This window comes from Apis cerana, linkage group LG2 (genome assembly GCF_029169275.1).
Source record: "Apis cerana isolate GH-2021 linkage group LG2, AcerK_1.0, whole genome shotgun sequence".
Taxonomy (NCBI): domain Eukaryota; kingdom Metazoa; phylum Arthropoda; class Insecta; order Hymenoptera; family Apidae; genus Apis; species Apis cerana.
Window position 1 is genome coordinate 7,916,851 of NC_083853.1, and position 21,391 is coordinate 7,938,241.

A 21,391-nucleotide genomic window follows, 5' to 3' on the forward strand; every position below is an offset into this window, starting at 1 on the left:
TACAGGTGTCAGCGAGAGCAGTATTTTTCAGCGAGCTGTGGACGAGGGTAGCAGAGGTGATAGAGAAATACCGGAGCGAGATAGGAAGAGGCGGGCGGGCGGCCGAGCAAGGGAGAAAAATAGAGCGGGATGAAAGAGCGAGCCGTGTGCAGGCGGAACGAGAGAGGGCAATAATGGGAAAGAGAGGAGGATCGTTTCATGCCGTGGATAGCAGTGTGCCGAGTACCGGCACGCACGTTGAATCTGCTAAACGTTCCCGCTCGTGCGTGAAATGCCTCGATATCACTGTTTTATTTCGGCTCGTTCGTTCCGTGCCGCTCTCTCGCTTTTGCAATTCTATCCTTTTCACTCCCCTCGGCCCGTTCCGCTGCGAGCAATCCCCTTTCCCCTCACTTTCCTCTCTGCCAGCTCGTGCGGATTTGATGACCCTTCCTGTTCGATTTCATGATCGTTTAATCGCCCGCGATTAATTAAAACCTGCCGATCGCACGGCTCGTTGAACTGCGTCCTTCGATTGCAATTCGTCTCGAATGTGATACATGATACACGAATGTGATTCGTGTATTTAGTAGCAGTAGATTGTTTTTTAGTAGATAGTCAATATTATGAAGCTTTCTTTTTAAGAGGTTAAATAGAGTAGATCTGCGCACGTTTCACAATGTTTTCCTTCGCGAAAAGTAGATTGATCAATTATCGAAGAAGCATTTCTACGCGAAACGCGTATAACTTTCACGCAATTCCAATAATTCCACCCTACCGAAAGACGGGCGGATTCTTTTCGTCCGAGAGGAGGTCTCGGCGTAGGGAAAGGGCCGATAAATCGATAAATCGCGAAGTGGCCCGTTAGGCCAGTTTAATTAATAATTATCGGCTGGAAGAGGAGCACCTTGCACAATGGCGATACTTCCTTCTGGCGTAATCCTTGGAAGATTAACGAGCCTGTGCCAGGAGGGACCTCTCTTTTCCTCTTCCCTCGTCCATTCTCCCTTCCGCACCCCTTTCCCCTTCCCCACGGCCCGCTCCCTATCTCTCTTACAGCCGCAAGACGCCATAGCGCGCCTTGCGGTGGTTGCGGCAAGAACCCTCGCCGTACCCGCATTAACGCAATTATGAATTTGTCGCGTTGGGATCTGACAATACAAGATGTCGCTACCACTCCTCCGCCTCGCCACCCTATCCGCCACGACGTCCTCCGACACCCGGCCAGACCGCCGCCCCGCATTTACACTAAAACCAATTCCGGTTTTCTGCGGGCGGAAAGAAGCGGCGATAACTTTGCGCGGCTTTTTAGAACAGAGTTGATTGTTTCGACCCGGACAGCTGCTCTTCCATATATATATTATATTTCATATATATTTCATATAATTTCACCTTCTTGTTTCCTCTGACGAAGAATTATTTTTAAGTTTCTTCGATATCGATCTGGTAAAATGAATCCTGATTTTACGTTTTTCGATCTCATACGAAACATTGCGTCGTTTAAAATCTCCATCTTGTGTTTACAACGAACCGGTTATCGTCCATCGAGTATTTATTTCACGATTTAATTCGACGGAATCGGCTTTCGAATCGATAGGGGTTGCAGCGAATCGCGTGCCCGCTGTTAACCGCGTCGACCGTTTCGCGGCGAGGAAAGCGAGTTTCGGTCCGGCTCGAGTTAGTTTCGAAGGGTGTCGACGAAAGCAACGATCCTCCGGGTTGCGTGCGGTGGCGTACAATGGCTAGAACGACGGAGGATCGTTGCGGCGAGCCGCAGGCGACTGCTGCGACCGGTTCCTTCGCGACAAATTCCTCCTGGGCTTCGAGAAACGAACGGCTAACCCTTCCCCTTTCCTCCTTTCCGGCTTCGAATCGTTTAACATCCAACTTTTTAATAACTGTGTAGTGGACTGAACGTGTTATACGGCTGTAGCAAAACTGGCTCGAAACTTGAAAATTTCTGGTAATAAAAAACGTGAACTAACTTAAGCTTATTATATCTGGAATATTTGTGTGTTTTTAGTAGAGTTAAAAAATTTTTCAGATAAAAATTTAATACAAGGGGATGTAACTTTTCATCATCGTAAATCCTCATTTTCTATATCAAATCCTGTTCGTTCCTAAATTAAATTATACACAAATTTGGATCACTGTACACGAATATAAATTTGTATTTCTTAAGATTTTCGTCCATTTCTCTCAACATCAATGCGACAAACCTCCCCTCTCGAATTCGATTCTATTCCATCAAACGAAACAACCCCGTCGGTTATCACAGGGTTCAACATTCTAACGCGAGAAAATCAATCGAAGAGGTGCAAGGATCCCCTCCGCTGTCCCTTCCATCCTGGTCAAGTCGGACCAGGGTCGAGGAGAGTCCGTGGCTTGGCTCTAAACATCGAAACGCGGGGGTGGAGAGGGGCACCGTGGGTCGAGCGAACGCCTAGTCAGCCCTTAATATCGTAAGAGCTGGATCCACGCAAACAAGCCGGCGGACCTAACGCAACCGAACGTTTAAGCACTGGAAAGCCCCGGCCTTAACGTTCGACCGCCGCTGGCCCTATTATCGCTAACTAATAAGGGACCTAATTGAAACGTCGGCCTTTTGTTTCCAGTACTCGAGCGCTGCTCGATTTTCCAACCGCGCGTTGTACACGCCACTGTTTGACCAGTCGGAGAGAAGCGAAAGAGAGTGGAGGGAGGAAGGAAGAGAAAGAGAGAGCCAGGGGGCTCAAGTACGGATTGAAATTAATTTTCGAACTCGAATCTCTCCCTGGATGAATTTTCCCCGAGCAGCTCGAATCCGCGCGAAATCGATTCCACGAGTCCTCCACAAGCCTTTTCGTTACTTCGATCACTTTTAAAACCATAAATTCGTTCCTTGTCGTTAATATATTCGAGTCGAGTGTGTAGAGATTGATTATCTCGTAATTCCAAAACTTTCTACGTTATCAACGATTGCACACTTGTCGCGTCAATATTTTTTATTCATCATTTACCTAAAATGATTTTTATTAATATCTACCTGTCTGGATATCGTCTGTCTGTTATTCTTACGACACTGCACGAGAATCGAGTAGAGCAGGGGGTGTAATCGTATCGAGCGATATCTCTGGTGGTTTTCGTCGCGTCGTCCATAACTATTTTCTGGCGAGGGAAGAGGAGGAGGGGGGAGCTCGATTAAAGTAATCACTGTCATCAAGAGAGATCGCTTCTACCCTCGCGGTGATCTACGGTTACGGTGAGGAGGAGCGCGACGCCGTGTGGACGACCACGCCGTATATTTCGTATTCCACGCATACATCCGCGATGCCCACTTCGAACAGGATATTATTCCTGCTGGATGCAATCATATTAGTTTCCGAAGTTATTAGAATATTTATGCGAGGCCGACGTGGGGTTATGCATGATGCCAGGGCCTCCTCGCTCTCCCCACGTCTACGTCGGTTCGCATCGTGGAAATCCTTGCTTATGCTCGGTGGAAATCGGGAAAGTACTTGGTCGATATTCGCCTTCAGAAATTTTTCCCCCGTTTCTCCAGCTCGAGCATTCGCTAATTTTTCATTACTAGAGCAAATATTACTGGAGCTTAATTCTCAGGTAGGCCTCAGACTTGTTATTTTGAAATTATTACGTATAATGTAATAAGTTTGATCGAAGCAGATATACGATTATACGTGACGTTTTGTATTTGTGGACACGATGTTTAATGCCAAAGGAATGTTGAAAAAATTCGTGAGGCAGATATTTCATTTCGGATGAAAAGTTTCCGATACAAATCTTAGACTCGCGCTCACTTTTCACCGAGATAAAATTCGACGAGAGAAATTTCGAGAGAATCGCACAGAATTCATCGATATTATTGGTTAAACCATCGCGCGATACGCTATGGATTAAGCATAATTTATAAGCGACTCGCACATATTGAACATAGATAGGCGGGACACACGTGGACCGCATATTTATTCTATTCGAGTACACGCGAAATTGGCCAAAGTTTCGAAATGTCGCTTGTGTTTCGGCACGGGTGACTTCGCCAGTTTCGATATATACGCATGAGGCGAGTATCTCGTCGTTAGGACGTTAAACGACACCATTCTGTGTGTGCGTGGGTGTGGAAAGTTTCGAGCGAATTCGAGGAAGAGAGAGAGAGAGAGACGAGAAAACGACAAGAAAACGAATCCACGGAGTCTGTCGAAATTCGAGAGGGTGAAGCGTCGCTCGAGAAACGACGACAGAAAGAAAGGAAAAAATGTTGAGAGAGAGAGACTCACCTTGCTGGCGCACAGTTGGACTGACCGTTCGTGAAAGATGCAAATCGTCCGTGAGGCCACTCTGCCGGGTCTTGCTCAGATACAACTGGAAAACAGAGAAGAAAAATTTTATTCTCCTAAATTTTTACGGATTTTCTTTTCGTTATATCGCGTCGCTGCAAAGTTGGACATTTTCTATAACTTTTTTAAACTTCGTAATTATTCAATAATCTTTATTTTATTCAATCATCTCCTCTGATCCATCGATCATAAGCAAAAGAAATATTTAAAATTAACCAACAAATTATTTACAGCGAATTCAATTGCTCGCTTTCGATTTTATCCACAGCCATTGATCAAGCAACGATTCAACGCCATCCACGTATATGACGATACGTGAAAGAAAAGATTGCAAGGCTCTGAAACGTTTCCTTCGCCAAGAACCCCGCCACTCGACTCTTCGTTCCGCCCTCCAATAAGGAAGTTCTGAACCGTCCGATCGGCGAATTTCTGTATCCCGATCACGCGCTAAGGGTGAACCATCCCCTTTAATATTAGGACCGACTCGGACCGACTCGTCTTGGTATAAAATAAAGGGCTGACATGCGAGCACGAGGGTGGAGGTGAAGAGGAACAAGAGGAGAGGCGGGCGAGAAGAAGAGGAAGAAGAAGGAGACACGGTGAGGAAGAAGGACGGGCAAAGGGAAGGGTGGCTTCACCACCATCGTGAGGGATGACTGAACGAGTCGGTTAAACGGGCGTCTTCTTTCATAAATTTCAAGGGGCCGCCGGATAAAGGTTTAGAATAAATCGTTCGGCCTGTTATCCACTCCAACGTCGGCGGATAACGCTAGATCAGTTATCCTGAATGCCTCGACAGCTTCTTACGCGGCTCCTTTTGTCCCCGCATTACCGCAATAGTCGTTTGCGTTCCGTTCACGTGGATAGATTAAATAATTTTTTTTAACAATCTTCTTCTTAAGTTTCTTGAAATAATTTCGAAATAGAGATAATCCGAATTGTATTACCAGATTGAAATGGTGAATTAGTGACGACCAATAATCTTAGATCGTTAATAATCATCGTTATTAATCATTCAATAGTAGATTAAGTTTTCGATCCATTCTAAAAATAATGAATCTTGCAATAATTTTGCAAAAAGATTAGATTATTCTTAAATATAGTATGGAATTCAATTACAAATTAGTTAGTTTCTCTAGCTAATTTATAAATGACGTTAACCAATTCGAGATAACATTAACATTATATATTATAACGTAATGAACGCGATGAAATAATTTCTCGCGATTTTAAGCGAAAATCCATTTTTCCAATAAACGATCTCGCGTTAGACGTCACGTTTCCATTTTGCACGCCGTAACTTGCTCGCGTCTGAAAATGCGATATGAAAGTGGAAGAAGCGGGCCTGGAACGCTCATAAATACGTCCTCGAAGATCGCACAAATCGCTCGTTCGAGGCCAATCCCCTTCGACGTCTCCCGCCAGAGATACGAGAGTGGGAACCCTTCTTCGTCTCTCGCGGGCAGACACTTCAGGATACTCTCTAAGCATATACGTTACATCGACGTGTATATACGCGCGCCACGTCGATATAACCGTCCAGGCATATAGACACTCGCGATATAGGAAAAGAAGGTTCGGCAAGGAGGGGAAGGGCCATTTCGAGAGGGTGATTCGCCGAGAAGGGCAGAGAGGGCAAACCAGCCAGAAAGCCAGTCCAATTTCTCAAACCTGTCCAATCCGTGTCGTATGCAAAATCAATCACGCGCCAACCTCGCCCGCCACCCGTCGAGACCCCCACGAATTTTCAAATCCGACCGAAGCCACGCGGTAATCCAACTCCTCGGGCGAAACTTCTCACCCATCCGCGATGCCCGATCCAAGCATCTTTTTCGTTCTGCTCCTTTTTTTCTTTTCTCTCTCTCTCTCTCTCTCTCTTTTTCTCTTATCCATCTCTTATCCACTCTCGTCGTCTTCGTCTCATGGAAATACATACATGCATACGTACACGTTCGAAAGAAGGCATTGTTCGAGTTAAATTCGCGTCGGAATCGAGGAGGACGTCCATTTTTGCGACGATTGGTTTAGAAGAGAGGAATAGAAAGAAATTTTTCAGACATAAGATTCGAAGGAAAGAATTGGAAGTAAAGTTGAAAAGTAATCGTAATTAACGGAGAAAGAGGAGTAATTTAATTTTGGAAATTAATTTATATCGAATTCACGGGGGTGTGCTTTTAAAAAGTAGAAGTACGAATCAAAAGTAATATCCGATCTCGTCGGAGAATATTAATCAAACTGACTCCGATTCTAGAAATAAATCTCTAACAGACTATTTAAACTATTAAAACGAAAAGAAAGAATAGAGGCGAGCCAGTTGCTCGAGTTCCGATTTCCCAACTTCCCTCCATTCAAACGACCATTTCTCCTACATCCAATCCTTAAACTTCGAGCCATACATACAGCCGCACCGTGCATTTCCCCGTGCATCTATTTAACAACCTCGACAAAGCCCGATCCCCTCCCTCCTCCCCTCTCACCCCTCTCCCCTGCTCATATAAACGGCGAAACGAGACAAAGCTTGCACCCAAGAGGAGCTAGATGCAAATATACACCTCGATGCGTGCGCCCGAGAGAAAAGTTCTCGCGAACCATTAGAAACTTCCTTCCACACCCGACGAGCCTCCCTCGTTTCAAGCCTATTCCATTGATATGCATCACCTTCGATCAATCGCGCGCCATCATCATTAGGGGGAGGGGGGCTCCTCGGCCGTGGACGCCGCTAAGGCCTCTGAAAAAAAAAGTAATTTGTCCTTTGGGGGCACTCGACTTCAAAGTGTTTTTCAACGGGACATTCGTCCCGCGACCGGGCCGTACGTAGAGCGGCGAGAACGTTCTACTTGCGCACCCCTTTCTACTTGACGATGCATCAGACTTGCTGATTTCTCCCGGGCGAAACATCGAGCACGGCGGACGTTGGTCCACGCTGGCCGTTTTTCCAGCTACCAAGGGATGTTTGGGGAACTCGAAGACGGACGGAGGGGGAGGCGCGGCTACCACAGGGGTGCGAAAAGTTTAGCATACGCATTTTGTACATTGAAATCCCGACACGCTCGCCCAACTTTAAATTGAAACCCGGCTCCCCCTCTCTTCCCCTCCAAAGTCGATAGCCCGTCGTCGTGGCCGTCCTCCGCGTAGTCGTCCCGCTTACGACTCCTCTCGTTGCTCAGACCGTGCGGGGAGTGGAAATTTCGAAAATGTCTCTCGATATCCGTGACGCCGTACGAATCGATCTGTTATCGACAACGTGGGGGTCTGCTATCTCCTATCCCAGGAATTTTTCTCTTCGCTTCCATTGTTTTTCTTTCCCTTCCCTTTTTCCTTCCTTTCTTTGTTTTTTCTTTCCTTTTTTCTCGTCAACGCGTGTATTCTTGAAAGTTAATTACTCGCGTTTCGAATATTAATCACGTATAATCTTCTAATTGAAACGATTATTCTCCTCTTAGCTATTCGTATCGATTTAAATTATTGTGAATTTCAATCTCGAATGGAACGAAAGTGAAATGTTTATTCGTTTAAAACAGATATTCGTGTATTTTTAATTAATGACTTTATTTTTCTTATTAGAATTTTATCAACACGTATATATACACTATATCGTGATATTTTATTCTCCCTCACCCCTTCCTACTTCTCGATAATCCAATTTATAAGCAGCTTCCCATTTAAGCCAGGTCCTTATGAGAGGTGACCATAATGAGACCGGGCATTTTTAATTAAATAATACTAATCACGGGGAACCCTTCTTACGCAGGCAAATCTCATCTGGTCCCTTTCCTCCGTCCATCCTGGCTCTATCTCACCCCCTCCCTCTCCATCCTCCTCGCTCCTTCATCGGCCGCGAATCACCTCTCTTTTAGACTTCGAATTGTAATTAACATTTGGTTCTCCCATTAGTGTAATTAAAGTGCCATTCCATAATCTAGGAGGCCGTGAGAGAGAGAAGAGGGGTACCTTATCTTTCAGACTTCAGCCTCGAATGCGGGGGTCGTTTTAACCCCGCCGGCCGTCTCCAGCCCCTTTTCACAGGAGCACGCCGATGCCTGTAGCTTCCTTCGGCGATAACTCCTTCCTGGAAGAGGACTCTCTCTTTCTCTAACCCCGCCGGGAGGGGAGGGGGATTGAGAATCGTGAAATTGGGGCCAGGAAAAGAGAAAAACGCCGATTAAAACGTTTGGAAAACCGATCTTCCGTGGAAACGGAAACGATAGAAGATATTCGATGCCTCTTATCCAATCTCGAATCTCAAATAAAATTCAACGAAGACGCTCAATCTTCGAGCCACCGTTTCTCGATAAATTTCATCAATTTCGTACTCGTAAAATAGCTCTATATATATATATATAGAGTTGACAAATTCTTTTCCAAGAAAATTCAATTACGATCCAATTACAAATTCCATTGAATATACAACAACACAACATTCCGGACAGAAGGCAGCCAGATAAAAGTGGCGTGTCAGGGAAGGGAAGAAAGCAACGCCGCCGGCTAGGGAAACCGGCAACGTTTGTCGGTAAAATAAAGAAAAGCGAAGAGGAGATAAGGAGGCCAGGCCGCGTTGACATTTTCCGGTGGTTGAGTTAATAATGCGCACGGTACACAGGCGACCGACTCGGGGGAGGTGGTGGATCCGCAAAGTGGCGCCATAAAGAGGCGCGGATGTGTTTATTCGGGAATTTGCCTTTCTTTTTCTTTTTTCTTCTTCCTTTTTTCCTCCCCTTCCTCTTCTTCACCACTGAAATCGCGCCACGGCGAGATTTTTATCTTATTCCCGGCGACGATCCCGAAGGATTTATGCCCTCTCGGTCGTGGCGCGACCGAGGAAGAGGGAAGGGGAAGAGGGAACAGGCAAAGTCGAAATAGAGGAGAGCGAGAAGGATGGCTGAAGGAGGGTTGAAGGGAAAAAGGCGGAAGAATCACGATGCAATTATTTTCGTTCCAGCTCGTGAACGGATTTTAAGCTCGTCGTCCAGGGCCGGCTAGTGGACCAAGGAGAGGAGAACCGAGGAGATGGCGGGGGCAAGGAGGAGGGGGAGGGGGGAGGATGAAGGCCAGAAAGAAGGATTAACCTCGTCAAGCCGGGAGAGTCCGTGACAAAGACGTTAAAGTGGTCGATGGGGATGAGAGATATATATCGGTCGAAATCTGTGGGGTGAAAACGTTCGCATCGTTCGACCGTGCTGGGACGTCGAGACACTAATGGCATTTTTATTATTTCTCCACAGAGGCCAACCCCTCTCGCCGATAATGGGCCGACTGTATGGTCCATTGGACGCGTGACAGCCTTGACAGCTTCTCACCTTTTCTTCTTCGTATCCGAGACTCGGCTAGATCGAAGGGCGAGTCAGTGGCGACCGATACTCGCAAGTCGAGGAACGATGGGACGAGATCGGTGGAAATGAATCTATTTGGGGGAGGAAGGGAAGGGGGAGATGAGGAGTTCTTCTATTCGAGAGAAATCGAGCAAAACGTGAAATTTAACGCGTTCGTGATAATTGTGATATAAAAATTGTGAGATTATTTTTTTTTTGAAACTTTGAAATTTTTTCCTCGAACACTATATACGATATAGTTTTAAATAAACCTTCAAGAGACATAAACATTGAAAATGAATGGATGGAAATTGAGTTATAATACATATAATATAACGAGAAAGTTAGAAAGTTATGAAAGTTAGGAAGTTTCGTGCCGCGAAGGTATAGTCATTGAAAATAAAGGGGTAAAATAAAAATTAAGTTATTATAAAATAACAAGAAAGTTCGAAAAGGTGAACGCGCCAAAGAATAGAATATTTTACACAAATTGTAGCGTAACACCGAGTCATAATTTTTCACGAGTTCAAAAAAAAAATTGTCACAAAATACTAGCACGAACGAGTGAACGAGTAAAACAAGAAAAAAAAAAAAGATGATCGATCCTCCTCGAAATATCTAATATATTGGCACGATCACAGATCATAAACATCCTGCTGCGATGCAGGATCCATTGCTAAGCAACGTACACCCATGGAGCCCACTGGTCTCGTTGGGTTTTGATGAATGGGCCTCGTATAAAGCTAAAGTATGGTAAAAGCTGGCGTGGCTACCACTGTAATATTCCACCCTGGGTGCTTTTAGAATCGCTAATGACTAATGGCATCAAAAGGAAAACTCTTCGTCGATGGATGCTGCGTTCACGGATCGACGATTCGCCGATTCTTTTTTTTTTTTTGTAAAATATCTACTCTATTATAGATTAAATAAGATTCAGAATTTAGGAAGAAATATATATTTGCCGGATAATAATTTAAAAAATTCGAAAAGACATGTTAAGACTCTTCTATCATGGTATATTAAAATGATTCTCACGATTAATCCTGCGATCATTCTGATTAATCTGATCACTTGATTAATCCGAGAAAAGTTATATATATAAAATATAGTGAATTGTAAACGAAGTTGGAACATCACGTGTAAAATACGCAAGAGGCTTAGTCAGGGCTTACGATTACTCGCGATTCGAATGGCAACGAGACTGACGAAGAGAAGAAGAACGTATAGAAAAGAGAAGTAGGAGCAGGTTTGGGGGTCCAGGGCTACGGATTGGCGTAGAAAGGAAAGGGGGAGTCGAAAAGTACTTTAATATACGGCAATCCCCTTGGCTTGGAACTCGCAAACTCGGATCGACTAGCTCTCATTGCTGCCTTTCCTTTCTCTCTTTCTATTCTGCGCTTTCTACCTTCATCTCTTTCTCTTCCCACCCCCCTCTCTCTATTTCTCTTCCTCTTTCTATTTCGAACACTTTCATCCTTCTCTCGCGTGTATTTCTCTCGTAGTCGTCGCATGGCTTCCGATGAAATTTCACGTCTTCCACATGGCTCGCCTTTGATGCTTGACTACCGCCGTTCTAATTGCAGAAACGCGCAGAAATCGGCTTCCATTTGCCCGCAAAAACTACCTTTGCCGTCGTTTCTGCCAGCAACCGAAAAAGATCTCTACGTCGATTTGGATTCGTGACTCCGCAGTGATTTCAACAAATCAAAAATAAAATTTCGCTTCACTCGATTTTCTCTTTATCTCGATCTCAACATTAAAGATTGAGAATAATAAACGATGATTAAAATTGGGTAGAATTTCAACGCGAGAAATATACTCTCTGACAAATTCGAAAAAGAAAAAAAAGGGAAGAGCTCTAACGAAAACGTAACCTATGAAAAATCGTATGTGATCAACGTCTGAAGAGAAGCTAAACGCGAAGCAAATCTGTTTACCTCAAATAATAGAAGTAAATGAACACAAGCGTGCAGAGTGAAGCGGCCCAATAATGATAGAACGTCGTGTGTCTAAGGGAAAAGATTGGTCCCTTTTTTCGCTTCCTCTTTTCCTTCACTGTGGCTGATTTAGCTCTTCGTCCCAGGAGAATCTTATACCGATAGAAACCCAGGCTTGATCATTTATCTCTTCCTCGTTTCGACAAAATAGCACAATTTCGATCTGCTCTACGGGCCTTCCCCCATCAAAGAACCTATGATTCCATCATGAGATATCCCTCGTACTTAATACTTCCAAAGCGTTTGGAAATCGTCTCTGAAAGATTCTGAAATTTGATTCATAAAATTTAGAAGTTGAAACGTCTTAACGCGCAGTTTTAAAGTTTCTCGCTATTTAATTCAATAAAAGATGAACGTTTGTATAGGGCAGTAATTTTCCGTGTTGTTTCGAGTTAAGGTTGTTTCAAGACGAAACCCAGACAGAAACTTGGTAACAAGATTTACCTCTAATCACCACCGAGAAACCGTTCGCGTGTAATTTGTTTATCCCGGTCATGTTCCTTGTTCATAATTGCTCGGCCTTGTTTGGCCGCCTGTTTCACGTGCGGCGCCAGAACCGTGTCGATTATCGCGTCTAACCCGCGATTTCCTTCCAGAAAATCGATACGCGCGCGCGTATATACACGCGTGGCCCCTTACCTCGATCGTAAGTATGGATAATCATCGAAATAATTACACGTTTCGAGGAAGCCGCTTAACACGTTGCACAAAGAGAGAAAGAGAGAGAGAAAAATATTGCTACGAAGAACGGTAAACCTTGAATTAACTTCACGTCTCACGAAATGACATTAATCGAGAAATCTGCCATCGTTCCACGCCTATCATCTTATATCTTCAGTTAAACATCCCTCTGCAAAAATCCTTTGTTTAACTGAAAAGAAAAAATTCTTCAATACGATATATCTTGGCGATATCGAAGACGTTTCCACGAAACGTCAGGTACTCGAATTCCACGACAGTGGAACATCTCCAGTCTATCTTGAAAGCAACTAGGTCTCTCTTTCTCTTTCCAGACCACGGTGGAGGGGCGTAAACGGCGTAAAAGCGGCACCACCCCTTATCTACATATCAAAAAGGCAATCCGGAGAACTCGCTTATGTAAACGGCGTGGGAGGCTTCGTGTCCCAGCCGGGGATGAAAAGAATTGCGAAATCCGTGCGCTAATAAACCTGCTCTCTGGCACCGCGGACCGACGTCGTCGGTCTGGGGGAGGGGGAGGAGGGGGAAGCTCTGACGAGATATTCGTGGGGTTAAGCTCTTTAAGCCGCGGATTAAGCGAGGCGGCACGAGAATTTAAAGTTCTCCGCCGCGCCGTTGACGAGCGCGCACCATCCAACGAGAATGCGCGTGATTCCTCGTCATCCTCATCGCCGTCGACGTCCGCATCGAAACGCGACGAAAATAAAAAATTAAAAGTATATTAACTTTCTCGCGGCAAGTTTTTACATACACGCGCGCGCGCTGATATTAACTTTTGCGGATAATAACGAAATATTATCCGACAGGATGAAACTACGGTTTGAACGAAGTTGCCACGCGCTCGAAATCCCCGGCCCCCGGTGCTCGTTTTCCACCTCGCTCCGCGTTAATTTACCACGGCAAATCCTCTTTCTACCGCGTTCTACACGCACTTTTATATCGCGTTCTCGTTCCGTTGCGAAACGAACAGAGTTAAACGGTGATGGAACACCGCCTGTATATGTTTGTGCCCGTGGATTACTTCGCGTTGCGTTCGCGGAAACGAGATTATATTGTGGAAAATGGGGGGCAGGGAAAGTAGCAGCCAGCGCATCTCGATCTACGAAATTGTATTAATTAAAATTGACGAACGAACCGATTTAATTAAACGTAAATTCCTTTACTTGTAATTTGTTTCTTAAAGACGGATGATTCCGTCTGAATCGTGCGAAAATTTTAAGACGCTCGCATGTACAATCGGGTGATGACAAACGAGCGATCGGGAAAAATAAATTCTCTGGTTCGCGGGCGGAGAGGCAGGGAGTATCGCGAATCGCTGAAAAACGGATTAATAAGTTCGCAAGGCAATTGACGCGTCTGTAATGCGGGGGGATACGGTAATCACGGTCGGAAGAATTTAATCAGCTTGAGGGCCGGAGGAGGGCATTTTGAAGCGGGAACACGTCGTTCGGTCTCTTTAGATTCGACCTCCGATCCGGACTCCTCGAAAAGCCCGCTCTTACCGCCAACTCTTACCAACCCTCTCGCCTCTAATTCGAGCATTCGTCAGCCCGCACACACGAGCCATTATAGCCGAAAGTTTCGCTGGCATTAAATGCTAATGAGAGAGGCGGCTGGATTTTCCAGCGGTCAGAGGTTCCACCACTCGTACCGATTACGATTTCCAACGGATTCGACCGCCACGCGAACTCTCTCTGTTTCTCTCTTTCTCCCTCCCCCCACGCCATTCGTTCAGAGAAGTCAAGATCCGATTTCTCGAACTATTATTTCGTTTCGAAAGCCCTCGATCCGGAAAGGTTGGATTTGCACGGGTCCACGAAGCGGACTTTTAATTGATTGTTGGCCGAACGTTGTTTCAACTCTTGCCGCGATTACTGTAAATTTCTGAAACGAGAGCTCCGCCGTTTCTGTACCCCGGGATGCAGGAACAATTACGGCCTTGATAAATTTAATAATCAAATGGAAAAAAATATTATTATTCCGTGAAGACGTATTTTATTTAACGAATAACGTTATATATCTTGAAAATATATCTGAATCTAATAGTCCAATAATCAAATATTCTTGGGAAATATTTCAATATTTGATCTTATTCAAAAAATAAAAAATATAAAAATAATCCGCTCCATTGTTAAATTATTAACGTCTCGGTCGTATCGCAATTAACTTTCGCACGCAGGGTGATCAATTAATCGGAAATTTGTGAATTAAAGGAAGGAATCAACTTCGAGAACAGTATATAATTTAATCTTCTCCCTTCGATTAAACCTCGTGCTCGTACGTGAGCCTTGAGCCTGATACACGATTAATTCTAGGCGTTCCTGATAAGACGATGCGACCGAGACAAAGGATGGTGGAGCAATATCTAGCGGCGCGATGAAAACCAACCAATTAAGCGAACCCTACGAAATTGGTTTTTAATTGAAGGGCAAGAACCGATGACATTAATTACTGCACGCAACCCGGTTACTCACCCTTTATAAATCACAATTTATAAAAAAAAGAGCTGATCAACACGATATCGCGCGATATCACACGTTATTTTAATTAACCGTTCGAAAACTTTCTACGAATTCTTCTTGTAGGTATTTTTTTTTTAATCCACTCATCGCGATATTTCGTTAAATATTATCGTTAATTAAAAAGATTATTGGAAAAGAAAAAATTACTTAAAACGATATCCAAATATTAATAATTTCGAGCTGTACATTTCTATATTCGTTCTGTTAAATCTAGCATCTTGATACGAGGTGACAAAATCACAAATGCGAACGAATATATACGTATTCGTGTATGCAGTCATAATTTTACACAAGGCTATTTCAACACAGCACCGCCATCATCCCATCATCCCCAAAGCCGGTAAACGCCGTTGGCCCCCTCACGGCCGCCTTTCACGACGCTGGCTAATGTCTTTTCTGTGTTACTCTAGTCATCGTCCCTCGACAACGGTGCTGGAAGGCCCTGACCGAGGTATTATCCTATTTCGCGACTCGTCCTCTCGTCGACGTTCAGTTACCGCGGATAATTTCGCCAGAGACGGTGCCTTCGACGGGATATAAAGTGCTACGCGTGGAGAAACGATCATAAACGTATGTATTATTCTCTCTGTCGTTCGAAACTCTTGCTAATTCGAAACGATTTTAGAAAGAGTTAAGCAAGGATCGTTCGAGATTTGCAAGATTAAGTTTCGATAATTCGAATCGAGCGTTAAGGAAATAAAGAAGTAAAGAAGGAGTACGTTGGATCTCACCTCGATAAATAATAAATCTCGGGTTACAAAGCTCGAGCGCTCAGATTCCCTAATTTTTAAACAAGTTATCAATAGTTTGTTGGGAATAAAATCTCGTTTCTCCAGTTTAACGAGGGAGTTCATCCATTTCCCTCTCATACACGTAGTCTGGATTAAAGATGCCCTGTCTGCTACTTGAAACACACAGGGAGAAGGCTGGCTCGCGCTGGATCACGTTGTAACGTAAGAACCAAGCAATTTGTTGGTATCAGGTGCACGGGGTATCTCAAGTTGTAAGCCCCCGGTTTCGTCCGCTGCCGGCAATTAACTCCATTACCACCCTGTAACGTCGTGAGCTGACTTGCCTTCCACGAAGTGTGCGCAACTCGTTAAGCCTTTGGGTTTTGGACTTGGGCCCCTCTATTGAGCCTCGAAGGGACACTAGACAGGAACACCGATACGTACTCTTCGTTCGTTCGTGGTTTCACCAAAATCGCAAGTAACTCTCGCAGGTATTTTTTCTTGCAAATAACAACTTCCATTCTTCACTTTTTAAAGAAAATATCGAAATAAATTTTTAAAACGGCAGAATACACGCTCCTATATATCACATTATCCCTGCCGCATCTTTATCATCAACTTTCATCGCAAACTTCCCTCTCCCTTCGTGGAAAGAAATAAAATAATTCAAACTGGTCTATCGCATCTCTCTGAATCATTCCCTTCCAACGAGAGACAAAATGCAGCACGTAACAGGGGCACCGTGATACATTCGCTGTGATATTAGCGCCAAGGGATGAAACTGGGACGCGGATCGTCTCACGACGATAACGTATGACCACCGGTGGCCCCAGGAGCACTCATCCAGACTCGAACATTTCGCGGTTCGATTCATATATTCATAGGGAAGCGTGGGTGTCGGCTACTTGAGGAGAAGGGGGAGGGGGGCACGTGTGTACAGCGATTGCCAACGGCCGCGACCTCATGCATACATCACGGAGGAAAGTGATGGAACGCACCCCCGACGCCCTGGGTCACCTAGCCCGGGCAAAACTGTCACGCTGACTGATTGCCAACTCCCACGACGTGCAACGACTTCTCCGCCGGAAACAGTCTCCGCCGACCTATCGCCGTCCACACCGGCTGCGCCTCATTTCCCTGCGATCTGCCCGGCGGGTGGCCGGAATAATCCGTGAATTCCGGGATTAATAACCGGGGAATGGGTTTTGCCAAGTTGCGGTGTGCCGATGTGACGCTTTCGTCGTGGTTTAGGAAGTAACGGGCCGCTCAACGATTGGTGAATGCATTATTTTTGGAAAGTTGGATTAGTCTGTTGAGAAATATAATTTCGTATTTGTAAAATTATGTATTTACGCAAAGAAATGGAATTTAATTTTTGAGAATTAATCAAGATCAGATACTTGAACAATTCTCTATTTGGAACAGTCCCCGTTTCAAATTCAAACTTCAAAATTAAATTAAGAAATGTATGTTGGACGGAGAAGCAAGATTCTACGCGATAATTCTACGCAATGTTGCACGGCTCCAACTCATTCTTACCCTCCACATCGAAACGCAGAACAATTTGTAAAACATTATATCACGCCGCGGAGAAGCATATAACCCGCGAATATGATGCTGTTACATGAAGCAAAGATGGGAAAGCCGTGGAGGAAAGAGAAGAGAAGCAGGCAAGACGACCGAGCGTTTACGAGCGAAGCACCATTAGACGGATGTTGTCAACGCGTAATTGCCAATGGTGCAGTAACTCACTTCCTACGACTTTGCGGCTTTCAGCTCTAACGATGCTTCAACAGCCGGAGCTAACGATAACAAATAATGTTACGCCCAATATCATCATCGCCCAGCATCACGATGCATCGTCAATTTATCGAATCTAAAATTCTTGTATTGCTCATTAATTTATTAAAGACGTTTCTAACGCGTTCGACGTGATCGAAAAAGGACGAAAAAACAATTATAAAATGATGAAAAGTACAAGGCAAATGATTGCGAAAGAAGATTTCGATATCTGAATAATTCCTCCTTTCTATCTTTCGCTAATTTTTGGATCAACGATTCAAAATCTATTTTTACCACGGACGAATAATCTTTCCTTCCTACTACGCGTCCTATATCTATTCAAAAACAATATCTCGACAAGAAAATCGGTCGAAGTGCCCGTGGACAAATCACGAGGTTCGTCGATGGGCAAAAGTTCCTCGAGGCTGACCATCGCGGAAAGGGTGTTCGAGAGGGTGCACGCAATGGAGAAGAGAGGTCAGAGAACGAGATGGGGTGGGGGGTGGTGGAGAAAAGCGTAGGTCGAAGGGACGGATCGAGGGCCTAAGCACGTTCTCACCCTTGGCGATGCTCTCGTGAGGACCCTCGGAGGGCCTAACGAGCGGCTTTGTCATTTCTGCGTCTTCCCTCTCTCCGTTCTCTCTCGTGCACGCTCTCTCTTAATGATGGTCCCCAATGCGCGTAAATAGGCGACCAAACCCTCGCGACACGGGCATGCAGGATGAGCGGAACACGCCCGTCTTCCGCCGTTAGCCACTCAAGACTGCGTTCCACTCACGTTGGCTCATACAGAAAGGAGGGAGCCGAGGCTTTGAATTCGCGTCGCTGGAAATTCTACGCGGGATTCTACACTCGTCGTTATCATTAACGACGATTAAGGCGCGTGCCGCTTCGTGGAGTGGAGATTTCGATGGAGGGACCCCCGTGTCCTCGACCGCACGCACGATTATGAATACATTAGCGAAAGGAGATCTAAGGTTAAACTGGTTGGACTGGAGGGACCGAGCGTTGTTTCGCCCGTTGATTCCTGTAAGCGTGGAGAGAATTATTGAAATTTTGGAATGATCATAGGAAGTGATCAATGTGTGTACAGTTATTATGAAGACAACGATTAATTAATCCTATATAATTGTAATAATTCTCTTGCGTATTCAACGGCATGTATTCACGTTTTCATTTAATATCCACGTTTATTAAACGATGCAGGATATTAATATGACGATACTAAACTGGATTAATTTATTCGTTATAACAGGTGACGAGTGACGTATCAACGCTACATTCTTCATGCGAATAAATAAATCGAACGATATAGACATGTATAAGTCTATACGGTCTTCATCGTACATTAAAATTCGATAAATCTCATCCGCATTTCTTCGAAGCCAAAATTATAATTTTCATGGAAGGATATTACTTTTCTTCGACTGATCCGCGGACAATCAGAATTGCCACACACGCAGCCAAGATGTTTAGCTGTTTAAGAAGTCGGGTGCGGTGCGGCGCACAGGAAACGCTGATTAGTATCCGGTAGGAGGAAAGTTTTCGAGGCATCGTTCTGCCCCCGGGTCCGCCTTGAGATTCTAATGGATTCTCATTTAAATAGAAATCTCATGCCGATACACAGGGGTCGGGCCGTTATATGCGGCCGGGATGGAAGGACAAACCAAACGGTCCAAGTGTGTTTGCCATCCAAGTAATGGCCACGAAGGGTCCTCTCGTCCTCTGGTCGAGGTTCCACCCTGGACAGCCACGGTCAAGGATGGCCATGCGGAGAATGGGCGTGCAAACAAGCCACCCGTGACCCCTATGTCCCAAGACTTCCTCCTCTTCCTGCGCCCGTTTTTTACCTTTATTTCATTTTCCTCCCGCCCCCTCCCTCCACGCGGACGAGATGTCGTTAAATTTCGTACTGCTCGCATATGTTAGGGGGGAGAGGGACACGAGAATAGTTGGATATCATATTGGAAAGTTTCTTGCGGACAGAGAATTCGAGATTTCGTTATTTATATCCATAGAATGGAAGATGGTTTTCCTTATTCCCCTTCCTATTTATATTTGTATTCTGCTTCGGAGGCAGAATATAGAGATATTCGAGATTCTTTTTTTTTTTAATTTTTTAAGGATATTTGTCAATTTTCATTCGACTCGAAATTATCCTAATTATCTTGGGATTTATCTTCCTTTCCCTTTCAACTCTCCTTTCCAATGTGTTAAGGAAGAAGACGCAAGAGGTCGAGAGATGCAATTATTATCTCGAAAAGCGATAGGCATTTAACTGCAATTAATGAACAGCGATGTATAACAAATCTTTGATTCGATCTTCTATCTTCAATCAGTAAAACAAAGTGCCATAAAAACCATCTATTCCAAAGAAGTACCACCAACATTAATTATGTGAATAATTTTACTCGAGTTATCGGAACTGGAACGAGTATTATCTATCAAACCGTCCCAGTGATATTTCTATAAATATCCACAATGCTGTTCGTTTTGTTCCATCCTCTCTCGTTATATATATATATACGTATATATATTCATACGCACGCACACGTATATTTCTTGGTGCCTTTTTCCCGCTATTACGATATTTTCACCCCATTTCGCAAGCATGTCACTTCCTGGCCAAGTTGGTATCGGTCTGCGGGCAAAAAGGAGCACGCAGCGACGTATGCGTTCGTTTTCACAATGGCGTACCGACGTCCATGGTCAGTCGACTGGCGGCGCTTTGCATGCAAACGGAAAACGTTTCATCTCCCTCGATGACCGGTCGGGGAGGGGGGCGGTAAATTTTCGAGAACTACCGATGCGGGGCCACCACTTATCGCTCTGATCCCTATTTTGCATTCCTTCCTTCCAGTTACGTCAGCGTTATTTTATCGAAAATGTCGGATGCGATCGGAGGTCGCGCTTCGAAAGTTGGTACCATGTGGAAATATGTATCCATGTGGAATTCGAGATTGGAAAAGTAAGTTTTAAGCTCGGCAAAGTCGAAAAGGAAACGCGTTCGCCTTCCTTCGGAATATTCGTTTCCAGAATATTTTTTAAAGTAAACAATTCTTTCTTCCACTTAAATTCGAAACAACGAATTTCACGCCTCGATCAATCTACTCGTTCCAAGTATACAAGCGATTCGCGATTCTAAATTTTTCCAATGAACAACAACCCCATATCGAGTTTCGAAATCGTACAACGAAGATTGTTTTTCGAGTACAGCAGCCATCCGCTGTTGAGGCAGATTTGTCGCGATCGAAGGGGGTGGGTGCGGAAGAAAGAACAAGACATCGAGCGGAATCAAATCAAAGTTGTCCTTGCTAGAGGAATCCTCGAAGGAACGCGATACCGGGAACGGAAAAAGAGAGAGGGAGAGAGAGAGAGAGAGAGCTGTGGGGCAAGAAGGGTGAAATAAGAAAAACGAGAAAAGATTGCGAAGGGGAAGGAGGAAGAAACGACTGCATGGCTGGCTGTTCTCGCCGATCAAATTTCCAGAATGGCTCGAGCTCCATTAAACAGGTCCTACTTTCGCCCTACGTGCACCCAAAGAGATCGGCTAACCCGTCGCAAAACGTTCGACGAATACCTCCGTGGGATGCAGGAAGGATAGAAGGATAGTTTCTCCCTTCGTTTTTCCCGTGGAAAGTCGATCCACGATCCCGAGGGTCTCGCGCGATTCGCCTCGATCCTCCTTCGTGTCTGTTATTACCTCGATCACATCGAGTTTCCGCCCGGATTATGCGTTATGATTGCGCGAGGAAAAGTCGAGGCTTAGTTTTTTATTTACCCGTCGATGAGTTGTTATTGTTGAATTTGGTTTCAATTTGATTTATTGTTTATATTTCTTCGTAGATTGATATTGTCGATAATAATAAGAATTTGATTTAATGAATCAAGTTTAATCTTAAGAATTACGATTTAATAAGATATTTCAGTAATAGAATATTATTAATAAGAATAAAAAGACATTGTTTTTTTGTAATTCTTACGATTGTATTCATTCACCGGGAAACCCAGCAGAAGATTCGGTTGTCAATAAAACCA

General features: G+C 44.5%; 1 protein-coding gene across 15 annotated transcripts in view; it reads right to left on the reverse strand.

Moving 5' to 3' along the window:
- Positions 1-21,391, reverse strand: part of LOC107996810 (putative mediator of RNA polymerase II transcription subunit 26) — a 286,687-nt gene that overhangs the window by 124,375 nt on the left and 140,921 nt on the right. For 14 of the 15 annotated variants that reach the window (XM_028666277.2, XM_062070960.1, XM_028666276.2 and 11 more), the window contains one exon: positions 4,254-4,338. In XM_028666277.2, the coding sequence (XP_028522078.2) occupies positions 4,254-4,338 (85 nt within the window). Of the gene's footprint in view, positions 1-4,253; positions 4,339-11,559; positions 11,985-21,391 lie in introns of those variants that run through there. The other variant, XM_062070964.1, reaches the window with a different exon arrangement.